Source organism: Suricata suricatta, chromosome 14 (genome assembly GCF_006229205.1).
Source record: "Suricata suricatta isolate VVHF042 chromosome 14, meerkat_22Aug2017_6uvM2_HiC, whole genome shotgun sequence".
NCBI classification, from domain to species: Eukaryota; Metazoa; Chordata; class Mammalia; order Carnivora; family Herpestidae; genus Suricata; species Suricata suricatta.
This window is the reverse complement of record NC_043713.1, coordinates 74,366,037-74,388,076: the sequence shown is the minus strand read 5'-3', so window position 1 is coordinate 74,388,076 and position 22,040 is coordinate 74,366,037. Positions and strand designations below refer to the sequence as shown.

General features: G+C 45.7%; 1 protein-coding gene and 1 long non-coding RNA gene across 2 annotated transcripts in view; one reads left to right on the top strand and one right to left on the bottom strand.

Moving 5' to 3' along the window:
• The window catches only part of CIT (citron rho-interacting serine/threonine kinase), a 165,146-nt gene that overhangs the window by 72,278 nt on the left and 70,828 nt on the right, over positions 1-22,040 (bottom strand). The window contains exons 10-18 of the mRNA XM_029922425.1: positions 17,756-17,861; positions 16,702-16,845; positions 15,332-15,451; positions 10,143-10,313; positions 9,819-9,869; positions 9,253-9,306; positions 6,241-6,381; positions 4,361-4,486; positions 903-998 (exon numbers count right to left, since the gene is read on the bottom strand). Coding sequence (XP_029778285.1) covers positions 903-998; positions 4,361-4,486; positions 6,241-6,381; positions 9,253-9,306; positions 9,819-9,869; positions 10,143-10,313; positions 15,332-15,451; positions 16,702-16,845; positions 17,756-17,861 — 1,009 coding nt within the window. The remainder of the gene's footprint in view (positions 1-902; positions 999-4,360; positions 4,487-6,240; positions 6,382-9,252; positions 9,307-9,818; positions 9,870-10,142; positions 10,314-15,331; positions 15,452-16,701; positions 16,846-17,755; positions 17,862-22,040) is intronic.
• LOC115278003 lies at positions 484-9,301 on the top strand. The gene is made up of 3 exons (XR_003902632.1): positions 484-615; positions 4,344-4,633; positions 9,176-9,301. It is a non-coding gene; the product is annotated as an uncharacterized LOC115278003 (long non-coding RNA).

The following is a 22,040-nucleotide window of genomic DNA, read 5'->3' as shown; positions in this document are numbered from 1 at the left end:
CTGCACTGAGATGCATCACACTGGGGCACCTGGGTGGCTCAGTCGGTTAAGCGTACGGCTTCGGCTCAGGTCATGATCTCATGGTTCGTGGGTTCGAGTCCTGCATCGGGCTCTGTGCTGACCGCTAACTCAGAGCCTGGAGCCTGCTTCAGATTCTGTGTCCCCCTCTCTCTCTGACCCTCCCCTGCTCGCACTGTCTCTGTCTCTCAAAAATAAATAAAAAACATAAAAAAAAAATTTAGATGCATCACACTAAAACTGTAGAAAACAAAAAACAAAGCAAAATTTTAAAACCACCCCCCAAAAAAAAGATCAATACTTTCAAAGAAAGCAAGAGTTAGACTGACAGCTGATTTCTCATTAGCAATAATAAAAGCCAAATGTCTCCAGAATGATATTTTCAAAGTGTGTTCTAAGAAATAACTGCCATTGCAGAATTCTGTCCCCAGTCAAAGCACCTTTCAAGAATGAGGATGATACAAAGATACTTTCAGACACACAGAAGAGAGAACCTGTCACTAGCAGGTCTTCACTCAAGAAAGTCCTCTGGGATATTGCTTTAAACAAAAGGAAAAGGATCAGGCCTCAGATGCGGGAAGGAAATTACAAAGATCGGTGAGTCTGTGGCTAAATCTAAATTATCACAGACCAAATGGCAGTGGGGTGAAAATATGAGACGGAACTGAGATTAATAACAACAAAATTTTAAACACAAATTTTTTGAATACTGCATATAAAGCCCCCACATGGGTAATACCCCCAAACCACCCACCATGGCCCGAGGACAGCATTTACCCCCAAACAGGCCTTTAGTCTAGCCAGAAGTGGCCCGAAGTGCCAGGAAGAGAGAGAAGCTATGCCATGCCGTAGGAAGAATGGGGGAGATCAGAAAGTGTCTTTACTTTAATTTTTTCCTCGTAGTGCTGTTCCTTCTGTTTCAGGTGCACCTCTAGGTGCTGGGCTGAGACCTGGGCCTCGCGGTGCTTCTCCTCCAGCTCCTGGACACAAAAGAACAGGCGGTCAGGTGTGCAAAGGGGAAGACACAGCTCACGTTGTTAGACATTCACAGGAAACATGACCCTGGCACCGGAAGCACAAACAACAGGCACATGTTCCTTCATTGCGAGCCCTGAGGCTCTTGGGAAGGAAATCACCACCCATCCTTGGCCCCGGGTCTTCCGGGGCCAAGTAATCGCACACATACACACACAGCTGGTGGGCTGGGATCAGGACTGCCAGTGTGACAGGTCAGACAAAGAAAGGCAGCTTTTCACCTGTGCACAGAGAAATGACGGTCACAAGGCAACGTTTGAAAGTTTAGTGTGGCGCAAGGCTCCTGACCACTGTCTTGAGCCTCAGGCCATTTCCACTGCCCCTTAAATGAGAAAAGTGATTTTAATTTCTTCTAAATTCCAAATGGCTTTTTTATGATAGAAAGTGTTTTGTGTTTTCCTGATTATCGACATCATAGCTCCAAAGCCCTAGCTGTGAAGGAAAACTAATGTTACAATTCAAATACTTGGAGGTTTGAATGATTTATTTTTTTAACTGACTGGTGTGTGGAGAATGTGACTACCGGTAGACATTCATATCGTATCATGTTTATAGGATACAATGCTAATGGAAACAGAGTAGAACATAAAATACACTGATAATAATGACGTAAATATGTATGCTATATATTAAAGAAGGGAAGAGAATTTAGAGTAATATAAATAGTTTAGATTCAATGTTCCCTTCATTCTAAGATTTCTGCTTTTAAACAAAATTGTAATTCATTTGAAAATTATACCAATTCATTTGCCGATGTATTATACACTGATTCTTATAAAAGGCAGCATTCAATCCATTGACATACTCTCTAAACTGCAGATATCTGCATCTACATTAATTCTTATGAATCTGGACCCATTAGTTAATTACTAATATCAAAAGATATCACTCCGAGTTTTCATCTCTTCGCACTGTTATGCAATTTTTCCTTGAAGTGGAAGTAATTAGGAGAATTCTGAAGAATGAGGAAATTATACAGGATGTGCCCATAAAATGGGAAAGAAATACTTTCAGATTCACATGCACATAAAATGTTACTGATTAAGCATTTGAAATTCTAAATCTACAGCACTGACTTTGCTTTGGGAGCCGGTAAAATATTCCATTTTAAGACCAGGTGCACAGGATCTATTGCAACGCAACAGATGTGATCTTGAAAAGTTGAATGTAAACAGGATTTTAATTAATAAAAACATACTTTAAGGGCTTTATGTGCCCTACAGGATCTCCTGCAATGACTTCTTCCATTTACGCAAAAGGTTTTGCTGTCACGAGAATCCCAATTACCTGTTGTGAAAGTCTTATTGGAATAGCAAATATTTGAAAGCAATTGACATCTGGGGATCCATTTCCAAGCACCAGCCTTATCTAACAGTGTTAAGGACCTCCTTTGCCCACGTCCTGGATACGTCACGGTCTCTTGGCCCATGGTTCTTGAGCAAGAGGCACTTTCCAATAAATGAAGTCACAACCACAAAGGTGCTCGGGCAGGTGGCAAGATACCCTTGAACAAAGAAATCTGTTTTGCTCTTTCTACGTGTCAGGAATCACTTGATAATCATGTTATCTTAGTTTCAGTCCTAGGACAGCACAGGAATGGAAAGCAGAATCTATAAATAGGTCAGATGCTCAGATACCTGAACCTGAGAACTTTTAAGACCCAGTTTCTGCTCTATGTATGAATGGGGGTTTGCAACACGGAATCCAAGAATCCAGAGAAGTCTATGCTTTTACATTTTAATTGCAAGTGAATCTTTGGAAAAGCAGATAATTCTAAATCTGACTCTTTGGTGGTTTGGCATTTTTTGTTGTTGTTGTCATTTTTTTTAAGATGTTATCTTTGCTTATATGTTTAAGATCAGACTCTTCAGTGTTTGCTATGCAAACACTGTTGTTCGCTGCTACGTTTCCGGCCCCTAGAACAGTGCTTGGCACATAGTAGAAGCTCATTAAATATTTGTTGAATGAATGAATGAACACATCGCCATTAAACAGAGAAACATTTTGCAACCACAAGAGACTTAACCACTTGGTTTGCACCAAGCAAGGGACAGCGGTGGTGGGATCTTGGTGGGATCTAATTTTACTCACGATAAAATTCACACACTTGACAATCGCCAAGAGAAACTTTGATGAGGGAACAAGAGAACAGAAAGGGCAGACTAACGGTCACATTTGCCTTTGTGTGCAGACGTATATACGAAGACTGTGTGTCAAAGCAAAACAGTGTAACCAATTTCTCTTTCACCTGTTTGCTCAAGAGCATCCATATCTTCGTGAATATATAAACATAGACAGGCAACGTTTTGGAGGGCTTTGGGGGGGAGTTCTGGTATTAAGGACAGGCCTGTAAGTTGGCCATTCTTGAGTTCACTTAGTTGCAGGTGACTCATTTCCCAGAAGTGATGCAGAGATGACAGAGAGAGAGATGCAGTGTCCTGCTCACCGCCTCGCCTCCTTATGGCAGAAAGGAACGGTCAACCACCCCAGGGTCTCTCCTAGGGGTAGGAGGAGGGGGCTGTGATGACTCCATGTCATCACTAAGACTCCCAAACGTGGCACATGTTCCTGGCTTGGGGACTGAGATCCAAGGACAGTCCTTTTAAAAAGTTCACCCGCCTGGGACAAAACTTCAGCACATCTGCAAGTACTACCCGAGCCAGGCTTCCTTGATGAAGTTAATTTGGTCACTAGAGCCGAAAACAGAATCATGATGATTTACAAACCTAAAAAAAGACCTGCTACATCTAAGGAAATTGGGGGGGGGGAGGAGGCAGAATAATACTAATAACCGACTGTAGCGGAGAGAGTGAGTGGGTGAACACGGATCTATGACAAATACTACTCTGAGAAAAACAACCCTGCGTGACTAATTTCTTTCTTCTCCAAAAGCAAAAATCTGGGCTTTGGTCTTAAAGGTCTAAATCCCTGCTGTTTAAAAAAAAAAAACTTGGCATCGCAAAGTGAACAGCCACATGAAACTCCGCTGATAGGGGTACGTAAATGCTCCCGTAAAAACGTTTATCGGAAATGACAGAGGATGTGCGTTTGTATTTTTTAAATGTCAGGCAGTAGCAAACAGAGCAGAAAAGAAATAATTACGGATCTGTTACCGGTGCTGATACGTCCGATCTTTCGTGATTCGCGCTATCCTAGGAATGTGGTGGACACTGAACCCATGTCTCTCCATGCGCCTACTCGGAGACGCCTCCCCTGGTGAGGGCATGCCGTTCTTCTGTTCACCCCCTTCCCTCTGCAACCTCTAACCTGTTGGTCTTTTAACTTTTCAGCTTTGGTTCCTGCTCACCAGAATTTTATCAGCCATCTGCTGGATCTGTTGGGATTTTGTCTGGATGTCATCCTTCAGTCTGTTTTCTCTACGCTCCATGGTCTCTAGCCTCTTTACCTTGTTCTCCAGAGAATGGCGGCGTTCCTGTAGATCATGAATCAATCAGAGAGTTTTAATGGAGTAACTGCTATGGGCACAGCGCCTGCACCGAGGGAGAGCGGCCTCGGCCTCGAGAAGCATACGCGCAAGGCAGGAAGAGAAGTCTCGGCACCCGGAGCAGTGGTGAGGAAAGTAAGATTCTAGAATCCAAGGCCTCGGGTGTGTGGGTTACAAGAGTGCATTCATTCATTCAAATATTTACCAAGCACCTACTATCTGCAAAGTATCACACTAGGCATCATGGAAAATACGGAGGCGACGCCGACATAATTCCTGCCCTTGGAAGAGAGAAGACAGACACAAAGAAACATAATACAGGTTAAGACAGGGAAGGGCCATCCGGGAAATAGGTACAGAGTGCTACGAGAGGCTCCAGGCAGGAGAGAGGCCTCTTCACCGAACAGCTGAGGGGAGAAGTCACAGAGATGTGAGCTTTGGAGGGCGGAGGCGGGGAGGCGAGGGAGAAAGGCCCTTGAGATGAAGGCAGATGCATTAGCAGAAATAGGGAGCGGGCAGAGAGCCAGTTTAGGCCGAGGTGCAGCCTCCTGTGGCTACAGCATAAGATGCTTCAGGGGACCAAGTAGGAGAAAAGCTGAAAGGGGGCAGTTGGGAGTCGAATGGTTCAGAGTCTCATGTACCCAGCTGAGGGGAGCACACGGGGCATATGGAAGCTCTAGAAGCTTTGGGACGGGGCAGGAGGCGCTAATGAGCCTCGTGTTGAGGCCCATGAGTCTTCCGTCATATGAGCCAGCTTGGAGGGCCAAGAAACTACTAAGTGTGCCTTAGCTAAGGGAAAGACGGCCTGGACCGTGAGGCGGCCCACAGAAATGGCAAGCGGGGGTGAACAGGCAGGGAGACAGTGTGGCTGAATTTATAGGACTGAGTGGCTCACGGGATGGCAGAGGGGCAAGGAGAAGCCAACGAGGTCAAGGTTTTAAGCCAGGGGTGACCAGATAAATGACAGTGGCCCTTGCTGGCCTGAGGAGATTAAGAAGGGAGCCCCACTCGTGGGGGAAGACACTGAGTTCATTCTAGAGTTGATGCACCAGCCGGCGCCCAGGCAGGGAAAGCAGGGGGCCCGGCAACAGTGAGGGGGCATGGTTAAATCAACTCCAATCTGCGCTGTGGGGCCCTCACCGAGGTGGCGGGAAGCGAAGATGAGTAAAGGGCAAGTGTTACTTCTTATTCTATACTCTTCAGTACTGGTCAGATTTTCTACAAGAAGATACTCATGTGTTTCCTGTATAATGATACCAAAGATTTCAACAACAACAACAACAAAGAATTCGAAGGAGAGAAGAGGCCCAAAATCTAGGCCTGGGGGCCATCGACCCACGGGTGACAGGGGAAGCCTTGAAAAGTAATGCTGTTAACACCACGGGCAAGAGGCAAGGAAAAACACGGGTGCAGAGGGAAGAAAAGTCCGGCTGGTATTACACTTCAGCTACTCGACATAAATCCTCTCAGCTTAGTGAGGTCAGAGGAAAGCAGAAAGGCAAAGCTTTTAGCAGAACATCGTTTCTACTTGAAGCTGCCGCGACCCATCTCTTTCTCCCCTTTGGGGAAACCATTGCCACACCTCTCAAATTTCAAGGGGATTTGCAGCAGGGAAGGTGGTTTGGTCAAACATTGGCGAGAGGTGCTTCTGCGGCATCTTTCCCTCTGCACGGCCCAAAGCTGGTCAGCGGCCACGCCGGAACCCAGGCTCAGTCCACCGCAGGCTGAGGGCCCCTGCTCACCTCGGCCTCCACCAGCTTCTTTTTTATGCCTTCGGAGGAGTCCTCACGGTTCTGCAGCTTCTCCAGCTCCCGCTCGGCTCGCTCCTTGGCCTGGCGGATGTTCTGCAGCAGCTCGGTGGCCTCTGTGCTGGCTTTTACAGCCTGCCCGGGGAGGAGGAACACGAGACAGATGGCCAGATTGACTCCCACGAAAAGATGGCGACAATTTCCTCAACAGGAAACGCCAGGGAGTGCTAAGTATGTATGTGTCATATCCATTTTCAAAACGTGTAAACATTCACTTTATTCTGTAGTTTTGCCTATGCTCAGGTGTACTTATATATATTTTGAACATCACTGAATTTGGAATGTATCTTATAGTTAAAATGGACAACAGTTTTTCCTTCTTGGGGGCACACGGAGAAAGGTGTATCTGATCATCATTAGTATCTTAGCTTCGGGGCAACATAGTAAATGCAAACAAAAAGGCCTAGCAGACTTATCCACCCAGGCGTTAAAATATTTACTTTCACAGCATTAATTTTCACCTTATTTAATTATCTCTTTTGCTAATTAGGGACTCTGTACTACTGTTATAAGAAAACAAGATAAAAACTATAAACTTGTTTTTTCAAATAAATACCTATCAAAGGCTGTAACAGCCACAGGTGCCCTGGTAATTCACAAATCTGTGCTTGAGAGAAGAACCCAGCTAAACCTTTGGAAGTTAATTTTCTTTTTTTTTTTTTAAGTTTTTTTTAACATTTATTTACTTTTGTGAGAGAGAGAGACAGAGTATGAGCAGGGGAGGGTCAGAGAGAAAGGGAGAGACAGAATCAGAAGCAGGCTGCAGGCTCTGTCAGCACAGAGCCCCATGCGGGGCTGGAACCCACAAACATGAGATCATGACCTGAGCTGAAATTGGCCGCTTACCCAACTGAGCCACCCAGGCGCCCCCGGAAGTTAATTTTCATTTGGGTCTTAACTATACTTCAGCTCTTACAGCATCAGAGCAAAGGTCTGAGCATAAGAAACCAACAGTCACACGCTTCTTTGCTTTGAAGTATGGTTTTTAAAAAAACAAAAACTGCAAAGAAAACATCAACACCAGCATGGTCGACATGGGACATAATCGTGCAGTGAATCTCTAGAACGTAATTTTACTTATGTTTGAATTCATTTAAAAGCTGAAAGAGTGTAAATGTTTTTAATATTGATACATGCTGCAAGGATATTTTGGATATATCAAATTAAATAAACTGTATCATTCAAATAACTTCATCTGTTCCTTTTTGCCTTTTTTTCGTGGCTACTAGAAAACTTAAAACTACAGCAGGAGCTGCCATGTGTGGCTGGCATCACACTTAGCGTGGAGAACACAGTTCTAGATGGAAACATGAATCCACATACAAACTTCCAGCTGAAAGGGGATGGTAGAGGCGTTCATTAGTGAGCTCAAGGAGAGGGAAGAAGGGGGCGAATGAATGGATAAAGAAAATGTGGTCTGGCCACACAGTGGAATATCACACAGCCTTTATTTACTTATTTTTTAAGTTTATTTTTGAGAGAGAGAGAGAGAGAGAGAGAGAGAGAGAGAGAGAGAGAGAGAGAGAGAGAGACAGACACACACACACAGCATGAGCAGGGGAGGGGCATAGAGAGAGGGAGACACAGAATCCGAAACAGGCTCCGGGCTCTGAGCTGTCAGCACACAGAGCCCAATGCAGGGTCTGGACCCACAAACTAGGATATCATGACCAGAGCCAATGTCAGATGCCCAACCAGATGCCTGGGAAAAAGGAGGAAATCCTGGGGCACCTGGGTGGCTCAGTCGGTTAAGTATCAGACTCTTAATTTCGGCTCAGGTCATGATCTCATGCTTCCTAAGATCAAGCCCCATGTTGGGCTCCGTGCTGACAGTGCAGAACCTGCTTGGGATTCTCTCTCTCTCTGCCCGTGCCCTATTCTCATATTCATTCATTCATTCATTCATTCATTCATTCTCATTCTCTCTCTCTCTCTCAAAATAAAGAAATAAACATTTAAAAAAAAAAAGGAAATCCTGTCACACACTACAACGTGGATGGACCTCAAGGACATCATGCTAAGCGAAATCAGCGAGTTACAAAAGAACAAATGTCGTATGATGCTACTCATATGAAGTATTTGGTGGTCCAAATCACAGAAACAGAAAGGAGAAAGGCGGCTTACTAAGGGCTGGTGGGGAGGAAGGGAGGAGAATTAGCAGGTAAAGAGTCAGTTTGGCAAGACGGAAGAAGTTCTAGAGATTCACTGCACAAAAATGTGAATATCCGTGACGCTACCAAGCTCGATACTTAAAATGACAGTACTTGACAGACAGTAAATTTAGTGTTCCGTGTTTTTTAACCACAACTTCAAAAAAAAAAGAGTGAGGAAGAAGAGGCTCTATTAAACCAGGCTGGGGGACCCCCTCACATTCTTGATATGATAGGCATGTCTCAGAACCACATTCATTCTGGTCCTCTCGTTGGCATTTCCAGTGTTCAGCTAAGAGAAGGGTCATTAGCCACCATCGCACAGGATGCTGCAAACCAAACACACCCCTCCCCCACCCCGAGCTGACTCCCCAGCTCCCCCCGGGCTTCCAGTGGGCAGGAATGCTGCCCACAGTTTCTCACGGACAGTAGTCTGGGTCTGAACAACACCTGCTTCTCTTACAAATGTGCAGAACAGGGAGCCTGGCCGCCTGAAGGGAGAGAGGCCGGCCTCTTGGCCTCTTGGGTTGTGTCGTAGTATAATTAGAACTTTTACTTGAGAGTCTCGCTCAGCTTGGTTTTTAAAAATAAACACTGCTGACATGTCTCAAAAGGGAAAAGAAATCATATTCAGAGCTCTTGATATTTTCAGGTAAGAGCTCAACCCCCTTCATTTTCCTGGGCGCTGCCTGACTAATTCGGTCTCTTTCATCTTTCAGGCTCTGGGACAAGGCAAAGAAAAGTATTTGGAAATGAAGAGTAAGTTCTCCAAAAAAAAAAATCACCTCAGGCTTACCTTTTCCAGCTTCTCTTGGAGCTCCTGAATTTTGAGCTGTTGCTCAGCATTGATCTGTAATTAAAATCCCGGGAAATAAAGCAAAAGGGAAATTGGCATTAACGTGTTGCTACATTTAGTGTGGTGCTATTTTCTGAAGGTTTCTCTGGGGTCTTTTTGTTCTGTTTTCCACAGCCTGCTAACGGAGAGGAAGACCAGTGGCCTCTCAGAGACATCTGTGAAGGTCCCAGTGTAAACCTCCTTGCTGACAATCTTCCGAGAACCAGCAATACCCGTATGGCAAGAGAATCAAGGCTGCGGTGCCTTAAGACTATAGGAATTTTCACGTGTGTTTTACTAAGAGCCTCGGTTTGTATGTTACTCTGATCAGGCATGATTTAAAAAATGAGGTGTCTTGTACCCCTCTTGGAACCACAGCTAAAATTAAACATGCTTGCCCAGAGATTGGCCGCCAAAATAAACCTCAGAGTTCTCTGTCCATTGCCAAAGCATTCTTAACCTAGGAACATGGAGAATAACATTTAAAAGATGATCTACAAAAACAGCAACACCATAATGGAAAATACCTTCTCTAGTTTGGAATATTCTCCCACTTCAGGCTTCCCTTGATCCTTAGCCTGTAATTTAAGAGATAAAACATATTGGGAAATCTCAAGAGCCTTAAGTCTTACACAGACAAACACCACCTACTGTACTTTCTGGGTCTCTGTGGCCAAATAATGATAATGATGATGATGATCAATAAGTTATCTTCTATAAATAAAGACCAAGAGCTTTGCAGAATATTCCATTATTCCCCAAATGTACACCGACTAAAATAGTATTCCCTTTATTCTTGCAAAGACCATCTGGGAGTCTGCCCCCCAAAAACAGCCCAGGGGGCTGGCTACCTTCATCAGTTTATGCTGACATTCTGTCGCTTTCCGCTTGAACTCTTCAGCAGCGAGCCGAGACTCCCTCAACTCTGACTCATAGAGATCACTCCGTCTCCTCGCTGAAACGAGGTCCTCTTCCAACTGATTCATCATTAACCTCATTTCTTCCACTTGAGCTTGGTACTCCTAAAGAGCAGGCAAGAAAAGAAAGGTGAACTTTAGAACTCCTAAAAGAAAAGCTAGGCAGCGAAGACAGAAGACCATGGACCACAGAGGGAAGACGCACATTGAAGGCAGACCGGCAGAGAAGAGACCTAGAGAAAAGGTGGATAGAAACAGGCAGAAGGGAGACGTGTGGGAGGGCGAAGAGGGAGGAAAGAACATTAAATCTTTAAACTGCTTTAATGTAGATCATGTATCATTAGTAACACCATTTGGAACACGTGTGCCCATATCTAGTAAGATCCTCTGAGCAAATAATACCGCACAAGTAGCACAGCATCTTAAGGCATTTGCAACGCAGGAGAGCTGAAAGGGATGTCTTTAAACCACCAGGACAAACTGCTTACATGTGGCTTTCCTCCAAGGGTAATCATTTATATGGATTTGTCCTTTAGAAGTCATGTGCTCCTAACACAATTAGATATGGTACTAGTTTTAAAATTAACCTTTCAGACAGCACAAGGGGGTAATTGGAAATCTCCGTGGAAAGAATCTTGGAAGGTGAAACTCATCATGTCGGTTTCTCCCCATTAATTTCTCTGGGCCCAAAACTGAATGATGAACTTAACATTGCTCTTGAAATGCAAGTCACCCTGAAATTTGGAAGAGTCAGAAAGCACTGGCTCTGGTCAAAATAACTTGTGAGAACAACGCCGGAGAAAGAATTATCTTGTTCCCTTGAGCAAACCTTTAAAGGGATCCAAACAGCCTGACCTTTTCCAAAATGAATTTCTAAAATCAAAACAGAACATTTGAATCGGCTTTTCAAAATTGGATTTTCCAGGAGAAATGGGCAGTGGTTTTGAAAACTTTGGGGCAAAGTATGAAAATATTCTCTGTTAGCAAAATCCAAGCTTATGCATATAAGGATGGAGCCAATCAAAGGTTACTGGAGGCAGAGCAGGGCTACAAAATGGAAAGAACGAGGAGTTGAATCAAGATTATCTTTGATATTCACAATATACATCTCTAAGCTCTGTTCTCCCAAGACATAATTGAAGAGGTATCGATTGAATAAAGACACGTTAACCAGTAAAAACAGCAATTGTTTTTTCAATAACAGGGTAGAAAGCAAACCTTTCATCCCACTGTACCAGGCATTGTACCCCCAGACGCACGATAAAGCAGAGGTGATACTCTTATGAAAACTGGCAAGTTTCCATGAAAGCACACCTCTCTGTATAATTGAGAAAGGAAAAAAATGAGCCCAGAATGGAGCATGGTCTCATTTCACTCCTTCCCAGCCATAAGCATACTATTACTAAAGGTCAAACCCAGAAGCCACGGGGCACCAGGTTTTCGGGGGATGCATACTAAGTGGGTGATACCGGGTTATATGACCAAAGGTCTTCATAACCGGCTCACAATCACCTAAACTGACAGAATGGAGCATGAACCAAACTATGTGAAATGATACATCCCTTACTTAGATTCATTACTTTCTAGACCTCTCGGCCAGGGTTGTGTTATGACTTTCGTGGCTTTGGGCACTATCCCTTCTCAGACCCATTCCTCTATTAAAAAACAATATATGTATTATGGGATGCCTGAGTGGCTTAGTCAGTTACGTGTCCAACTTCAGCTCAGGTCATGATCTCATGGTCTAGGAGTTCAAGCCCCTCATTGGGCTCTGTGCTGACAGCTCAGAGCCTAGAGCCTGTTTCAGATTCTGTCTCCCTCTCTCTCTCTCTCTCTCTCAAAACTAAACATTTAAAAAATATATATGTATTAAAAACTATACTTTAGGGGTGCCTGGGTGGCTCAGTTGGTTGAGCATCTGATTTCAGCTCAGGTCGTGATCTCGTGGTTCAGGAGTTCAAGCCCCACATTGGGCTCACTGCTATCAGACTGTCAGAGCAGAGCCCACTTCAGATCCTCTGTCCCCCCCGTCTGCCCCTCCCCAACTTGCGCTCTCTCAAAAATAAACATTGAAAAAAGCACCTATATTTTACAACAGCATTCGTGTAAGAACAAAAACATTATTATCTACGGAAAAGTTTCTTTGACCTAAAAGCTCAACTTCTATCTTCTGATAAAAAAAAATAAAAGGTAAACAGTTTCTGGGCCCCTAAAACTACTGCTGGCCCAGCTCACAGGCACAAACACCAAGCTGGAGTGGAAGCAAAATGCTGAGAGAAAATCTTGGGCATCTCTTATCCTCAAGCTCCTTTTTCTGTCTGAAACTTCTGTCAGCAAGACGAAAATGTAATTTTCGTGTTTTGTCAAGAGCAAGGACAGAGAGTTGTTCTGTCCCCTCAACATTTCTCTTTCCTGAGCTGGCAGCACCCAGGGGGAGGAAGGCAAGAATCAGACAACATCTCCATCAGCGATCCGGGCTCTTGGGGTACCCAGCTTATTCTACCTCAGCTGTTGAGCTGCTGTTATTAGGCTGCCTATTTCAAGGAAATCCTATAAATCCAAAAGCTAACCAAATCACTGCATCAGGAAAATCTGAGAGAAAAGAATCAGGTCTGCTTCCAAGGGGAGAGAACAGGTGCATCTCAGCACGGGATGGGCAGTAGGTCAGTGCTGAGTGGGATCAAGATTGGGAACTACGGACAACGTTTGAGGTCCGCCTAAAGTAAGTCTGAATGGAGCCTCAGAGTATTGTAGGAAGACAGTATCAAACATACTGCTATTCAGTCAGAAGTCTTGAAACACCAGTGCCTTCTGTGTGACCCAAACTTCCGTTTCCCTTCCTGAGGAAGGGGCGAAGAGCATCAGTTATCGCTAAGAATGGTGCATGAATCAATTATCATGGAAGACTCTTAGGTGTTTGTAATTTCAAACCAAAGGCAAACACTCTACAGGAGGTAGCTAACCAGAAGCAAAATGTTTAGAAAATAAAATAACACAGTGCTATATGGAAATTAGCTTTTGAGAGAAACAGTGGGGAATAAATGCCAAATTTGGGACACACTGCAAACCAACTACTAGGGGTCTGTTCAGGAGCAGGAAATGCTTTTTCCTGCTCTCCAGACATCCTGGTCTCCCAAAACTCAACAGAAGTCGATTTAATAAATCCATCTTCTGATGAGAAATAAAATCTAAACCTGAGAAGTTTTCTGCCCCCCAGTGGAACTTTTAGCAATCATTAAATCTAAACCTCCACATGTGTGCCAGCTGTGGCATGAATCATCAAAGACGTTTCTTTGAACTCAACCACCAGCATGTACCTTTTCAAAATGTCCTGATAATTCAGTTTCTATGGAATTCACGGACACCAGCTGCTCCCTCTGCTGGCCAAACGCAGCTTTCATTTCCCCAGGATGTCCCCAAATAGCAAATCTCCAAAACACATTGAACTAACAGGAGAAAAAGAATCCTACCTCTTGAAACTTTTACGATGAAAAACTATGTTGATAAAAGGGGCAGTGAGTCAACTGTCAGAGCAGACTTTTCAAACTCTCTGTGTAACCTACAAAATCTCTAAGATTAGTACTGGTGTTCAGAACAGACTGCAACATTTCCTTTGCAGGTGTATTTATAACATCTTTATAAAGCAGGATGATATTAACTAACCACTTTAAAATATTAAGGTGATAAACAGATCGTGCCAACAAATCCCCCCAATCATTCCTTCTTTAAAGAACAGCTAATGGTGGGGCGCCTGGGTGGCTCAGTCAGTTAAGCATCCGACTTTGGCTCAGGTCATGATCTCACGGCTCATGGGTTCAAGACCTGCATTGGACTCTGTGCTGACAGCTCAGAGCCTGGAGCCTGTCTTAGGATTCTGTGTCTCCCTCTCTCTCTGCCCCTCCCCTGTTCATGCTGTCTCTCTCTCTCTCTCTCTCTCTCTCTCTCTCTCTCAAAAATAAATAAAACGTTAAAAAAAGAAGAAGAAGAGTTAATGGATCAAATGGTTTGCGGGAGTCTCTTGTATTAGCACTTCACAGATGGCTAAGTTTGTACTACCCCGAGACAAAAACGTTCAGTGCCATCACTGTGTCCATTAGAGTTTCTGAAATGAATGAGAATTGCCTGGCAGCTGATAATTCAGCTCTCCAATTGCTCACTGCCATCTCTTCATTAAAGTTTCTATTTACAGTTTCTTCAAAGGACAGAAAAATCCATGCTAAAAAGGAAACAATGAGGCAAAGTAAAAATGAACCATCTAAAAAGAAAACCCTTTTAGAAAGGGAGAGACAGAGAGAGAAAGAGAGAGGGAGAAAGATAAAGCTTTTGAACATCTTGATTCTCTTTTCCCAACACTCAGGGGATGGCTTTCTGCACTCAGATTCCCTGTGTTAATTCTGACTCGACTTTGGCTGCTCAGATTCGTCTTCTACATCTTTATAGAAGTAACGCAACGACTTATCCTGTCTCCTCCCGAAAAAAAGTGCATCTGAGAAGCTATATAAAAATATTTAATTTTTTTTGATGGTCTAAAGCAGAGATTGGCAAACTTTTTCTCTAAAAAGCTAGACAGCAAGCAATATCTGCTTTGTAGGCCATATGGTCTTTGTCACAACTACCCACCCCTGCCATTGTAGCATGACAAGCAACCATGGACACCACAGAAATGAATGGGCATGGCTCTGTTCCAATAAAACTTTATTTATGGATGCTGAACCAAGCATCCATATAATTTTCCATAGAATTTTCACAAGTCTTGCAACAGCCATCTTCTTTTTTTCCCCCTAATCAGTTAAAAATGCAAAACTCATTCTTAGCTTCTGGCCATGGAAAACAGGTGGTGAGCCAGATGCGCCGCATAGGCTGCAGTTTGGCCACCTTTGTTCTAAACCTACCCCTTTAAGTGAAGAGAGTAGCCATGATGGGGTGCAGACTTCAAAAAGAGCTAGAACACGCGCTCCACCGTTTATATAAACCATGGAGAAGCTACAGTTTTCAAGTGACCTACATACCTCTCTCTCTTCCCCCCAACCTCCCCTCCTTCCCTCCCCTTCCCTCCCTCAAACACTCCTGTCCTGAAATAAGAGGTCTGAGGTGCCGCCCTGCTCCCAAGCAGCAGGTCATACCTGCTCTTTGATCTCCTGGAGCTTCCGGCTCTGCTCTCTGATATCATGGAGGAGCTGCAGTGCTTTGTCATCCTCCTGGGATACCTCCATCCGTGCTTGCTCCAAACTTCGCTTTAAGCTCTAAGGAAAGCAAAAATTTTAATAGGGATGCCCTGTGGTTCCTGCTCTGCTTGAAAAGATTCATTAAGGGAGCTGCAAGCTGCTTCTCAGACACCAGGACGGTTTCGGGTGACGGAGCAAAGCTGACAACTTCCGGTTGGCTGTTGGCTGCGGCTTTCATCCTGTAAAAACCCCTTGGTTCAAGAAACATCATCTCAACCTTGTGACCTCATGGGTCCGGCCTGAAACTCCAACACAACCTGCTCCTACCACCATCGACCTGTTCTACCAGATACTTACTTGGACGTTCAGGACCAAACACCATTAAGATCCCTTAGCCTTTCATTAAACCACCATGGGGATGGCTGCAGAGTCTTTTCTGGACTATCGGTTATTAGAGGGCTCTCCGGTATAGATCCCTCTTTCAAAGCGGCAAGGACTTCCTTCATGCCTAGGTGTCATTTAAGACTCCGAGAAGTCTATTTCCACCTCCTGGCTTATGTTTCCTGGACACCTTGCATCCATAAGGTTCCCTCAGTGTTCAGTGGCACTGAAATACATATCTGAAATACATATCTGAATAACTTCACCCACCACTGAAAGGCAGCCAAATCTGGAATGGAAACATAGCAGTTATTCTTAATCAGCCACGTTCTATAGATTTCCTTCTCTCTTGTGAAAAAAACTTGAAAAATGTGTGATTCAACTTCTTAAGACTGTTTAATTGGCCACATTAAAAAAAAAAAAACACCTGAATGAAAAATTTAACGAGACAATGGAGAGGACAGTCTACTCTTGTGAAGGAAAGGAAAAAAAAAAGTCACATGGTAAATAATGACAGAGGGTCTAGGTTTTTACAGGCTGAGTCTTCTTGTTGCTACACTGGTGCTAAGCAATGGAAAACTGATCTTGGGCGGATTTGTGTCTTTAGAAGTTGGGTTCCTGAGGCTGATCGTGTTGGACAGGATACAGACCAGAGAGGTTAGGAGGGGAGGGGTTAGGACCCTCTGTAGCTCACCACAGTGACAATTATGATCGCATCCATGCTCCGCGGCCTACCTGGACTCCTGGAGCCCAGGCTCACTGTTCTGAGCTCCCGCCTGGCTCACACTATCCTGCCAATCACACACCTTGCCTCTGAATACTCCCTTTCTCTCTCTACTCTCTGCCTTTGACTGTGATGTGCCTCATGAAGCCGTCATGAAACAGGATGAGACACACACGACAGGAAGTGCCACCTCCAAGGGAAGGGGACTTTGGGGAAGGCTCACACTGCATTCTGTGATGTAGGTAGCAAGGTCCTGCTCCAGGAGGGATCTCTGAGTCTCAGAGGCCTTCAGCTCCACCTCCTTCTGACTAAGCACAGCCTCCACCTCTGACACTCTCCGATGTAACCGGGTCATTTCCTGCTCCATCTGAAACAGACACATCGACAGGTTAAAAGGGCCCGTGGAGGTTCGTCAGGAGCAATCAAATCTCAAGCAGCCTCCGAAACCACCTGGTGGTCTGGGCTGGCACTAATTCACCAAAGGTTGGTAAGGAAATACCATTGCTTCTTCTCCCGGGAGTGCACAGTTCTTCGTAAGGACAGTCACCAATGCTAAGTCACTCCTCTCATCCAAGACTCGGTTCACACTTGATCACTTCTCTAGCCCAGTGAGCAAGGAAGCCACAATCACCATTTTTCGCTTGTATGCTTTTTGGGTTTAGTTTGGCTTTCTGCACACGTCACTTTAATTTTATCCCAAATCCATCTTGATCCCCCCCATCTCCTTGCAAAGATCTAGAGGACAAATCCAGGACAGGGCAGGGAGATAGGTATTCGTCTGCACTCTCAGGAGTCCCAGGCAAGCAGTGGGTTTTATGAGCTTCCAGAGAGCTGCCCCTGGGCAGGAACAGTGAGTGTTAAGAGACGTTGAGCATAGTCAACACAGTGGCCGCAGTTACATAAGCAGGAGTTTTAAAGGACTAAGAAGAGAGACTTCGCATCACTCAAAGCGGATGGGGTGCAGCTCGGCCACAGGTGAGGACCCACGCCACCTGCCGGAAGAAGCAGACATCTGGCTGGGTCATGCCGAGGAACGAGCCGTCTTAAATCCAGGGCCTCCTCTGGTTAAGATTTAAAGGATTTACGGCAACGTCAAGGCCTGAATTCATCTCCCTCTGAGCTGCTGGAGGCGAGACTTCAGCGAGGGAGGGAGCGCCTCGCCCGCTGGGTATGGACCAGGTGGCTCAGCGCCAGCAGCGGCCCCGGGCGGATCCCTTGGCATAGATTGACGGGAGGATCCTGGAGCAAGGAAGGAGGCCAGCTGCGGAAATAAATACCTTGTGACACTTGTCCTGGGAGTCTTGCAGCTCTTTGCTTTTGATGAGAAGTTTCTTTTCCATGGAGCTAGTCTTGGCAGGGGAGTCCAGACTTGATACAACAGACCTAGATAAGAAAACCAGCATTAAGGTGGCCAAGCGGGTGGTCCTGAAAAGTCACTTTCAGAAACTGCGGCAGGGAGAGGATACACCTGCCGGAGTTCTGTGTCCGTCAACAGAGCTGGCTTGAGAAGCTTCTGATGACATCTCAGCCACGGGGCAAAGAGGTGGACAGAAGCAAGAACTCTGGAGGCAGGCAGGATTGGGTGTAGACTCAGTCGCCGCTGACCTGAGGCAATGATTCAGCCTCTCTGAGCCTTGGTTGCCATCTATGAACAGACAGGCACTCTGCACCTGCTCTGTTCCATAAACCGTTCCAGGTCCTGGAACAGCAGTGAACAAGACAGACAAGGTCCCTGCCCTCCTGGAGCTGACATTCACAGAGGGCAGACAGATAGACGCACAAACAAAAAGGTTACAGATAATGTCAAAGAAGGAAATGGGTGATATGGTACGAGAGAAGAAATGGGGCCAGGGGCCTGATCTAAGCAAGGGTGACCAGGGAGGTCTCTCTGAGTGGTGACATCTGAGCTGGGACCTGAAGGATAAGAAGGTGCTGGCCATCGATGCTCTGGAAGGAAACCCAAGCTCCAGAGAAGGGGGAAAAACAGATGCAAAGGCCCTGAGGCAAGAGTGAGTGAACACAGCATGTGCCTAACAAACGTCATTAGTCACTATGCTGATCGAATTACCGGCTCTTCCATCTCCAAGCTAGCCAGTTTGGTTCTGTCTCATTTTGTAAAAGCAAGCTAATGCATGTTACGGGGGACCTGCCCCCACCACGTCCACGTCCTGACCCCTGGAACCCATGGATCTCTTACCGGACTTCGAGAAGAGGATTAGCTTAAGGATCCTGAGATGGGGGAAATTATCTTAGATTTACTGGGCAGATGCAACGTTATCACAAGGGTCCTTCAGAAACAGAAGCAGAGGAGGAAGGGGATGTGACAACAGAAGTAGGGTCGGAGACAGAGAGATTGAAGGTGCTACACTGCTAGCTTTGAAGGCAGAGGAAGGGACCTGAAGCCAAAGAGTCTGGGCGGCCTCTAGAAGCTGGGAAGGCCAGCATCTCCTAGATGCTCCATAGAGTATAGCCTTGTCTGCACCCTGATTTCAGTCCAGCAAAGCCCATCTTGGGCTCCTGATCTCCAGGACTGTAAGGTCCTGTAAGTTTGTGTTTTTTCTTTTCTTTTCTTTTTTATATATAGTTTATTTTTATTTTTGAAACAGAGAGAGAGAGAGACAGACCATGAGTGGGGGAGGGGCAGAGAGTAAGAGGGAGACACAGAATCCGAAGCAGGCTCCAGGCTCTGAGCTGTCAGCACAGAACCAGATGCGAGACTCGAACCCATGAACCGTGAGGTCATGACCTGAGCCGAAGTCGGACACTTAACTGACTGAGCCACCCAGGCGCCCCATGTTTGTGCTGTTTTAAGCCACTTATCTGTGGCAACTCATTACAGCAGCAACAGGAACACCCCCCTGAGCAGACTACCCACAGGGCTCTGGTCTAAAGCTAGATGTGTCTCAGCTCTTTCTTCTCTATAGTTCTATGAGGCAGATACAATTTATTATCCTCATTCTATATGTGGGGAAGCTGCCAATTAATAAATGGCTCCTGCTGGTCTTAACAGAGAGCTGGGGTGAGTGTGGAGGCTGACCAATGCGTCGGACAGAACTGCCGGGATGAGATCACATAAACAGGGCAGCACAACCTCCCGAGAGTGGGCCAGAAGGAAGCCGTCTCCACAAAAAGGAGGCACGCACCCACATGGTGGACGTGCACCTCACACACACTGCCTCATCCCTGGAGGCCATTAGTCATGGGTGGAGAAGACACTTGTCACAGGGTGGCTACCCTCAGTGGTCGGCATCCTGGACAAGAACACCAGGACTGGTGAAGGGCAGGGCACAGGGAACAGAGAGGTTCTTGTGCCTGGACGGATGTGCAGCAGAGCTCACCTCTGCCCCGCACACCCATCTTTGCTGCCTTGGGAACGGGCCTGCAGGAGCAGGGGGTCAGAAAGTGTTCACGTCTTACCAGCAGGTGAATGTTCTGCTTTCTGATGCCCCACACTACTTCCCGGCCTATATCAGGTCCATTTCCTACAGCAAGTCAGCCTGGCCCAGTGGCAAGGGTTGACATGACAGCGCTGGCTCGCTAGACCCCAGTAACAGCTCCCTACATACACACACACTGCAGGGCAGCAAAGCGATAGACACCCAGAGTCATGCTGCTCTACTCAAAATCTGACTCTGCCATTCACTGAGCCTCAGTCCCCTCATCTGTATAATGGGGATAATGCTCAACCTACTTCAAAGAGTCCAAGTGAGGAATAAATGAGATAAACCGGGTACGGCTCATGGCACAGAGTCTGGCACATTACAAGGGTTCAACAAATGTCAACCGTTACTATTATCATTATCATTTTTTATCACCACAACCCATGCAACGATGTAAGTAGCACATGCCTCGCAGGCCTAAAACAGTTGCTTGAAAGAGCAAATCTCAGGGGGCTGAAAGTCCTCTGTGCTATTATTCACATTAAAACAAATGTTGGTTATTCACAAAAAAGGGCAAAAGGGATTGAAATCCCAAAATAAAACTTTAAAAAAAAATTTTAATGTTTATTTTTGAGAGGAAGAGAGACAGAGTACAAGCTGGTGAGGGGCACAGAGAGAGGGAGTCACAGGATCTGAAGCAGGCTCCAGGCTCTGAGCTGTCAGCCCAGAGCCTGACACGGGTCTCAAACTCACAAACTGCAAGATCAAGATCAGTCGGTTAGACTGAGCCACCCAAGTGCCCCAGATATAAATCTTTTTTTTTTTTTTTTAGTTTATTTATTTTGAAAGAGAGAGTGCAAGAAGGGGAGGGGGAGAGAGAGAGTGGGAGAGAGAATCCCAAGCAGGCTCCAGGCTGTCAGCACATTGCCCAACATGGAGCTCAAACATGGCCGGAGCCGAAACCAAGAGTCAGCACTTAACCAATTGAGCCCCACAGGCATCCCCAGAAATACAAATCTTTTTTAAGATATCACTTTTGGCTAAAAATTTTAATCAAGTTCTGCAGCTCTCACCAGCCTATTTTCCACCTAAAATCTAGCCAAAACACATACACACACACACACACACACACACACACACACACACACACACACACACAGTTTTTCTTTTCAATCTGAGATGAAATGGGTTGCTTGGTATGGCCTTGGGTTGTCTTTGCTGCCTCCTTTATTCCTGACTGATATCACTCTAGCAGGTAGGCTAGAGAAGACCCAAACCACCCGAGGGAGGGACGATCCTCAGACGGGGTCCTTGGTCCTTTACTAATCAGGAGGCACCCACACGTCACTATGTAACACACTGACCTGGGTCAGGCCTCTGTCTGTGCCTGTGCACAGAACCAGCCCCTTTAAAAAGGACCATGGCAGGGGCTATGGGGCTATGTGATCTTGGGGTGAGAAGTGGCCCCAAAACTTGACAGGTGGAGGACAAGATCCAGCCATGTTCCATGTTTAAAGTGCACTGCTGTGGGGACCAAAGCTGATTGCTTGTTCATCCCCTGCAGAAGTGTTTCTAGGTCACTCGTTAATGGTGCCCAGAATCGAGGGGAGGCACAGCCCCCCACCCGCCTGTACTCACAGGAAACAGTGACATGCCCTCGTCACCTGAGGCCCAACTCCTTGCTTCTATTTTGATAGCTATTTTGATGCTTGAAAAATGTTCACTGTTTAGAAGTTCTAAGTACAGCAATTAAGAACTCTTCAGAATCAAGGTGCTAAAAATTGATTGTTAAGAATCAATCAAAATTACACCTAAAAAATGCTATGGTAAGAATGCTGGCTCTGAACCCAACTTGTACCAACAATCCCACAGCAGGAATGTGATTGGACAAGGCTGGGGGGTGGAGGGTGGAAAGGTCATCACGGCTTTCTGGAACTTCCCTGGTCTTCAATCAGCCCACATGTTAGAATCACCTGGAAAGCTTTTATAAAGTACTGATGTAGGGGCGCCTCATGGCTCAGTCGGCTACACGTCCGACTTCACCTCAGGTCATGATCTCAAGGTTCACGAGTTCAAGCCCCGCGTCAAACTCTGTGCTGACAGCTCAGAGCCTGCTTCGGATTCTGTGTCTCCCTTGCTCTCTGCCCCTCCCCCACTCACACTCTATCTCTCTCCCTAAAAT